General features: G+C 36.1%; 1 protein-coding gene across 1 annotated transcript in view; it reads right to left on the reverse strand.

Annotated features, from left to right (window-relative positions):
- Nucleotides 1-7,401: 7,401 nt before the first annotated feature.
- The window catches only part of LOC104126726 (contactin-associated protein-like 2), an 838,919-nt gene continuing 838,087 nt past the window's right edge, over nt 7,402-8,233 (reverse strand). The window contains exons 14-15 of the mRNA XM_009639331.2: nt 8,041-8,233; nt 7,402-7,469 (exon numbers count right to left, since the gene is read on the reverse strand). Coding sequence (XP_009637626.2) covers nt 7,402-7,469; nt 8,041-8,233 — 261 coding nt within the window. The remainder of the gene's footprint in view (nt 7,470-8,040) is intronic.

The raw sequence follows: 8,233 nt of genomic DNA on the forward strand, positions 1-8,233 counted from the left end.
CTAGGGTAACTGAGACAGCAGCATGCACTAACCAGCTGCCATTTTCTGAAACTTATTATAGTTTAGCAGCTATGTTGGTAACTGATTCCAAACCTTTTGCTGCTGCTTCTGAAATGCTGGACTGCATTTCAATCTTCTGCATCTTGTTAGCAGTTCTATCTTCACCATTGCACTGGCCAGCAAACGCCCAGATTCAAAGTTTAAATTCCACCAGTAGATACAGTAAGCATCTTTCTTTCTTTCTTTTTTTTAAAAATCTGAAGATCCATTTTTCCAGAAAACATGTTTATTGATTTTTTATTCCTATTCCTATTAATGAAGTGAAATATCTTTCCCATTCCTTATTCCAAGAATCTAAGGAAGTGATCATGAATCATTTTTGCTGGCAACACAAATTCCTTGAAAACGGAAGTTACTGTCCCTATGCCAGTACGTTTTGTCTACATTGCAGAAAATAAGAGATTAATTTTTTTCATCTTCTCTCATTGAGCAAATCTCACATAACAAAATATTACAAAAGATACATTGAAAAGTATCTTGTTGAAGTAATTCTTTCTAAGAAGAAGTGATCATTATCTGGAGGCCATCTCCTTCTACATAAATTCTTGTATGTATGTAGAATTACACAAGGAAATCTACCCATACACATAGCTTATGCCACAAGCACATAAAGGCATGAAAGTTCAAGGGGACAATGCACCCCAGGTTATAATGGCAATGACATTACGCAAACCTGATTTTAAAATATGTTGCATTTTTTGCATATTCCCTTTAACCTTTAGGAAAACTCTGTCCTCATACACACTCAGGTAGCATTGGCTGGTCTAAGTGACACTGTTTAACATTAGCAGATGTACGCAGGCAGAGTATGAAATCATTGAAGGGAATTAATGGAAAGAATGCGTTATGTTACAAAGAAAATCTGGCAAAGTAGGAAAAATGTATGCAGAGTTATTCACAAGGTGAAAAGGGGAAACTATTTCAGGCAGTTTCAAAGACAATTGAGAAAAACATTTTAATAGACTGATAAATAACATCAAGCATACATACATAAAAAGTGCAGTAAAAAACATAAACATACTCCTGGAATAAGATGTGGTTTGGGCTATTCAAACTTCAAATAGCCACACATATGTTAGTAATCATACCATATCCTTTCTCAAGTTCCTATGCATTCTGCTGTGGTCCAGAGGTTTATCTGATGGATTTACTATTAAAAACATGTATGATACAGGGGGCAGGATTGGATAACACTACTGACAACAAAAAATGGTTCTTACAAAACAGTTCCAGTACTTCCAAACTCCAAACATTAACTAAACACTGTTTAAAGAGGCTCCTGAGAAGCAGCAAAACAGTTCCAGTACTTCCAAACTCCAAACATTAACTAAACACTGTTTAAAGAGGCTCCTGAGAAGCAGACAAGGTTTTCCAAATGTAAAACCTAATATGGAAGAGACAGCTCAATGCCCTGGGATGTCATCTGAGAAAGCTCAGGTTAGAATTTAGGAAAGACTAACTATAACCTTCAGATAATCAGTAAAAGTCACAGCCTCAGGAAATGAAACAGTATCATCTCATTCATGAAAACAGGGCAGGCAATGTTTCAATAACAGTTGAACACTTGTTTTCTTATAAGGCAATAACGGCAATGGAGAAAAGGCCAAGAGAAGTCCATAATATAGTAGGGGATAGAGCTCTGTCTTATGATCATTTTGTTTTACATGTTGGAAAGTACCATCTTCTCTTAATTGTATATGTTTAGCTTGATTCTTCATACGGTTGTTTGTGACACACATTCATCTCAGGAATGGGAATAAAAAACCAGAAACACTGGATATTTTTACTGCATATTTGAGTAAGAAAAAATACTCAGAATAATGTAAATGCATTTAGGATATGGGTGAAAGAGAAGTTTTTGTCAAGACACAAAATGAAATACCATCTAGATCCATTTTGTCTGAGAAATTAATAAACTAATCTGTTTTGGTCATTCATCAAGAAAGATGACTTTTTCTGAGAACAACCTGGGTTCATCAAGAAGCAAAGTCTGTGACTGTTTCTGTGAAAACAATAAACATGAATGGGTTTGAACAGCTTTTATAAAACAGGATTCAGTACAACAGTGGAATAATTATTGCCTTCCTCTATTTTTCTCTTAAGAAATAAAGATAGTGAATCTTTCCCCGGAATAGGCAGAGCACGTTTACAGAGAGACTGGGTATGAGAAAGAACCAGTTTGGAACATTCTGCTATAACTGCAAAGTTAAGACTCAAATGCACCACTTTTTCTTAAAAAGGCATAGCAAAGAAACTAGGGCTCACAGCACTGCAGTAACACTTTCCATAAAGGATTTCTAATACTCACAAAGCTCTTATCAGCTTCTGTTATTTCTAACAACACCAAAGCAACATGTAGCCTTTTTCACTTAGTGATACTGGATTAAGTCTAATTCCTACACAGCAGAAAAGATAACTTGGAAAATTAGCAAAAATAGTCCACCAGCTAAAATATGATAAAGTGACTCTAAGACACTCAGCGATCACAGCATCAAAATACCTCAGGGGAATTGCTAAGAGACAAGCAAAAGCACAGGGTGAAATAAAGACATGAGAGAAGGGTGTATTAATAATAGACTGGAAAAAATGACCTCATAACTAACCATTTACCTACCTAACATTTACCTAGGAGGACTGATATGTATTTAATGAGAAACATTTAACCTATTAATTAATGTCTTCTTCGGTTTTATAGCAACACGACAACGACTAAAGAAGAAAGAAATCTCCAAAAGCTGTTGGTTTCCACTTCTAGGACATCAGCATGTAGGTCAGAGTGGAGCAAGGACATTGCTCCTGCTACCCTTGTGCTTGGAAAATAACTAGAAGTTGAAGTTGGCTTTTCTAGAACACTGACAGAAGAAGGAATCAATCAATAAATTTCTTAAGGCTGGACAAGATACATGAAAGCTTACAGGCATGTTTTCTGAAAGAACATTGAGAACTGAATGCTGAAGCTTGATCAAGTTTTGAAGCAGCTTCCATTCATCACTGTAGGACTGCAGAAATCCCATTTCTCTATCAGAGTCTTGTTGAAAAACTCTTATTAAGTGGGAAGTATATCTGCAACTAGCATTCTAGATCAGTTAATGTCTAGCAATGTTAAAGTTTATATATAAAGTCCTGAGTTGGATGGCTACTTAGGAAAAATACCATACTGCAATTTTTAACATTGCTTTTATCTCAGTCTACCCATAAATTGCATTTATTATGGGTATTACAATTACTTTATTGTAACTAAAACAACCAAACAGCAAATTAAGTTTTCTCTTTCACCTGTTAAACCCCTGAATTCATGAAGCTGCTGTCTCATTTCCTCCAAAGACAAACAGCCATGAAACGGTAATTCATGTACTGCAGTAACTTTGCTTTATGCTTTTCATGTGCTGCCTGCAGGCACAATGAATAAGAATAAAAATTGGAACACAACACCAACAGATCCTGTTCTCTGTATCTGTGCTTTTAGCTCCCACACTCTGATTATTTGTTACAGCTCCTACAGCTCTGGGAAATGACAGACTCACAGATACTGTCAACAAAGCAGCCCTTCTCCCTTCAGGGTCTCATTCCTAGGGTGAAGGGAAGAATGGCAGAACCAGCATGCTGTTCCCTCCCCATTTTGGAGGCTGAGATCAGTGGCCCATGGAGAATTTCATACCAAGGAGGTCACAAGCAGGTGTTATTAGGAAGTCTAATGACAACAGTGGATGAAGATATATAATTTTATTAACTAACATTCTGCATTCTATTAGTATATTGTATCACCACCCTCTGTATTACTTTGTTTCTTACAGCAGAGCAGGTAAGCTTCTTCCTATAAAAGCAAAGTGATTCTCTGTCATATGTGGCCTCTTTTCCTCTTGTTAACCAGTGGGCACTTTCTTCTATCTCCAAGTTCCTATTTGCAAATGAGGGAAATGTTCTATGATCTCCCATACCAACTGGAAAGTGTATGGGCATCGAAAACTCAGAAAACAGCCAGCTTTCTGCATGTCCTCAGTACCAAGTATATCATTATCTTCTTAAAATTTAAGTTTCCAAGGAAACAAGAAGAAAAGGGGATATGAGAATTTTAAATGTAAAAGCAAAACAAAATGTCTGGTGGTTTGTTGGTTTTGTTTTTTTTTTTTAATTTTACGTATTCATCTACACTGTTATTAAGTTGCAATTATGATCCATGAGCTTATAATTTCATTAATTTATTAACACTAATCATTACGAGAATTGCGAAGATCAAGCCTCTATTATGCTCATTGCATATTCACAGAGGAATTCCTGTTCTAAAAAATAGATTATCTGAATAGACAATATAGACGATAAGAAGCGTCAGCCTTATGTTGATGACCAAATTGGAAGCAAATTGTAACAGTCATAGAGGAAACCTGTATCAGAGTCAGGAACTGAATGCAGATCTCCTCAGTAGCAGTTGATTGACATAAAGACTATGAGACAACTGCATCTACTACAGGGTCCCTGCCTAAAAGTGGCTTCCCCAGAAATCTCCAGTGTACTTATAGTTTTATTGTTGATTGTGATAACATGGTGTATTTTCAGCAGAGGTGTCTGGTTTTGCGCTTTCTTAAGTAAGTCACCAGGCTATCTTGACTAATTTTGTATTTCTGATGATCTTTTGTTGAGGCTTTGAAACAGAACCCTAGGTCTGAACATAATTTAAAACATATTGAGCTGCAAGTTCAAACCAAACAAAAAAACCAAACCCAAAACAGTAAGGAAGGAAAACTGCATTTCCAGACAGTCTTTACTTACTACTAAACAAGGACTATTCATTCAGCTTTGAGCAGAAAATTGGACCAGATCTTTTGCAGTCTCTTCAAACCTGAATTATCCTATAGTCTTACAAGATTCCTGTTTTCGGGTATGTTTTCAGAAGTAACTTATGATTTAATTTACGTGGGACATCTTATTACTGGCTTCCCTCAGACTAAGTGGAAATGCAATGACATTTTGACCTGTAAAATTACCCCCAAACCCTATTGTTGGCAATGATTTTAATCTGTTCTCTGGGTTGTACATGCTGTTTTGCTTCGATGAAAGCCCATGATTAAGAAAAAAAAAAAAGACATGGACCTGGAGGAATCATGACCCAAAGTCTAAAACTCATAACAGAAGAATGAGAATCCTTAGTTTGTACAGACTGCTTTTCATGTATCGTTCTCAAAGCATATGACAAAGAAAATTCTTTGACCACTGTACCTGCAAATAAAAAGCCCCCGCACCAAAAAAGTTTATTAATATGAAGGCTTTCCTCAAACACAGCATTTTGATGCAGTTTCCACTATCCCACACCAAAAAAGCTTATTAATATGAAGGCTTTCCTCAAACACAGCATTTTGATGCACTTTCCACTACTTAAGCTGTTATTAGCAGCAGAACATATATTAGTGCAATTGTATGTACCTTTACCTTGTCAGGAAATATGTAACTAAAGGCAGCAAAAGCTATAGTGCACTATCAGCTAGTTAATTACTTGCCATTAATAGATCAATAAATGGCTTCCATCCTGATTTGTTTAAATAAGTTAACTTAACAATTTCTCCCTGAGAAGGAATCATGTTGTAAAGTGATGTGATCCCCAGGAGGCAAAAAGGTGAAAAAGTTGAGTTGAGCAGTCTTCCCCATTTTCTCTGTTCTCTTTAATGCAATTTAAAACAAAAGGACTAGTCTATTCTAAGTGGTTCCTTAAACATCTGAAAAGTGTAAAGGAAAAGTTCTGACCTAGAAAAGCACATATAGTCAAGGCCACAAATGCTACTCTGATCCCATGAAGTCTATAGAGGTTTTACCACTGGCTTCAATACCACCAGGATTCCACTTCCTGAGGAGTACAAAAATATTGATTTTTTTTTTTTCATTTCTTCATGTGGATACCATACTGCAATGATTTATATAGAAAGCTCTGTGTTGGAAGAAGCCACACAAGTACTTGGAGCTGTGGTGTGAGATGGATAGGGTGTTATATCTAGCAAATAAGGTAATCCTCAAAAAAAAGAGAGAAAGAAACAGAAAAAATTATGAAAAACTAGTCCCTTAGCTTAGAAGACATAGACTGAAGCCAAGAACCACAGCTTAGAAAGAAAATGCATTGGCACTGCTGTACTATGTGCACAAACCATTACAGGTGTTATGCAAACACTGCAACGTGGGGTTCTTTGTTAGTGTCTAGGTTAAAATGATCGTGTTTGTTGTTTCATTCTGTGTTACTTAAAGGAAGAAAACCACCACCTCATAGAATATCTCTGGAAACTCACTTTGCAGAGCAAAAAACCAGCTTATCAACAGTTTCCAGGAGATTTTATCTTTCCATATAAAGGGTGAAAATGTGAAGAACGAAGTATCTGCAAAATACACCCAAATATTTCTAAGAAGCTTAAAAATGCAAATATCTGGAATTGATTATTCCTTAAAGAAATTTTTAGTAAGTTATTTTGTGTGCAGCTTAATTATTCTTTTAAATCTAGAAGCTAGGGCAAACATCTGCAATTACAGTATATGCTTCTTTTATTATAAATATATACTAACAAGTACAAGTTGGTCCCGAAATAAAAGTCTTATCTATTTAAAGAAGGAGAACCTAACACTGTATTCTGTGTAAAGTATGAGCTTTCTATGCACATTATTTCCAGCTCTGTCCCTAAGTAAATTCACATTCTAAATACCTGCCCAAAGATACAGCAATATAATACTTTTCTGAAGCATACGCAAGCAGGGAGCTTGTATCCATCAGCAGAATCTAATCACAATACTTCTGGTTATGAACATGATTCAGCATCCTATACATTAAGGCCCAAGAAAGAAGAAATGATTTTCTACTTTGCAGAGTCTCTGTGCTATGCTAAATTAAACAAAATAATAGCAACAGAGACAAACCATGCATTAGAAATAGTTCAAAAACAGCAGGGAGGAGGGAGAGGACTAACAAGCATTACAGTATCTATTAACTAACGGAATGCTTATGGAAATAGGGAAAAGATGCACATACATGTCAAATGAATCCTTATCTATAGCACTGTAAGAAAATAGACTAGCAGCTTGAAGTATAACACTGTAAGCATCCAGCCATTAGTTTCATCTGAAAGGCATTTTAATTGCTCTTACCACAATGACCTCATTTCACAATTATGAAAATGTCTTATATGTTTCCACTTATAACCCAGTCTTTGTGGAGTACCATTAAAGATTTATTTAACATCAAATGCTATCATACACAATTATAGCATAGATAAAGACTAGGAGCATACTAAAAGTGTTTCTAAAACTGAATTCCTTCTTTATATGCTGTTTTACTGATTGTGGAACAATTAATACTTTTGTCTTTATCAGTTACAGGTAAGACTTGTTGAGGAGGCACATATAGCAAGCAGTACTAGGACTGTTCTCTTCCAGTAAAGCTACACAGCAAAAGAAGAAATTTACAAAGAATCTACTTGTAGGTAACAGCATATCATATTTCTCACGCAACCACATCATTGACCATGCCAATCTCTACAATATGTAAGGCATCTGATTACCCACAAATACTCTGTGAAACTGTTTCAGAGATCTTAGTGGGAAAATTCCAACCCTCATTCAGCCAGTGCCCTTGCTGACTGTAGCATATGAAAACTGACAACCAGAAAAACAGGATAAAGTTCAAAGGAATTTTTCAATGCCTCTATCGATTAAGCTGTCAAAGTTTTGCTGTTTACCAAAAGCCTCCTGCTTTGAGAAGCAACAGATCTGAGAGAAGAATACACAGTTTTGTGGTGCAACACAATTCATTTTTGTAGTAAGCAAACAGGCAATATTTCCTAAGAGAAGAATTCCTTCTGTATTTTCAATTATCTACCTCTTTGTGAACTTTAATGAAGGAGAACAAAGAAGTATGTTCACTGAATGGACTGGTCTAACAGCAAAACCTGTTGAATGGTTCAGATAAAGTTTTTAACACTGTATTTAACTGATATCCCCGTCTCAGCCTACCTGGTGTATTCAGCAGCCGAGACATCTTGCAAGAATAGGAGATGAACTGCTCACAGTATTCAGCACTACTGGTAATGGCAGAAATCTGGTCCATCGTTGCACTGTAGTTGAGCTGCAGTACAGATAACTTCTCCAGGCTGTTGCCTCCCACAGAAGTTTGCATTTGAAGATCATGGTACACAGTTGTCCATAC

Source organism: Egretta garzetta, unplaced genomic scaffold (genome assembly GCF_000687185.1).
Source record: "Egretta garzetta isolate BGI_Z169 unplaced genomic scaffold, ASM68718v1 scaffold480, whole genome shotgun sequence".
Lineage (NCBI taxonomy): Eukaryota > Metazoa > Chordata > Aves > Pelecaniformes > Ardeidae > Egretta > Egretta garzetta.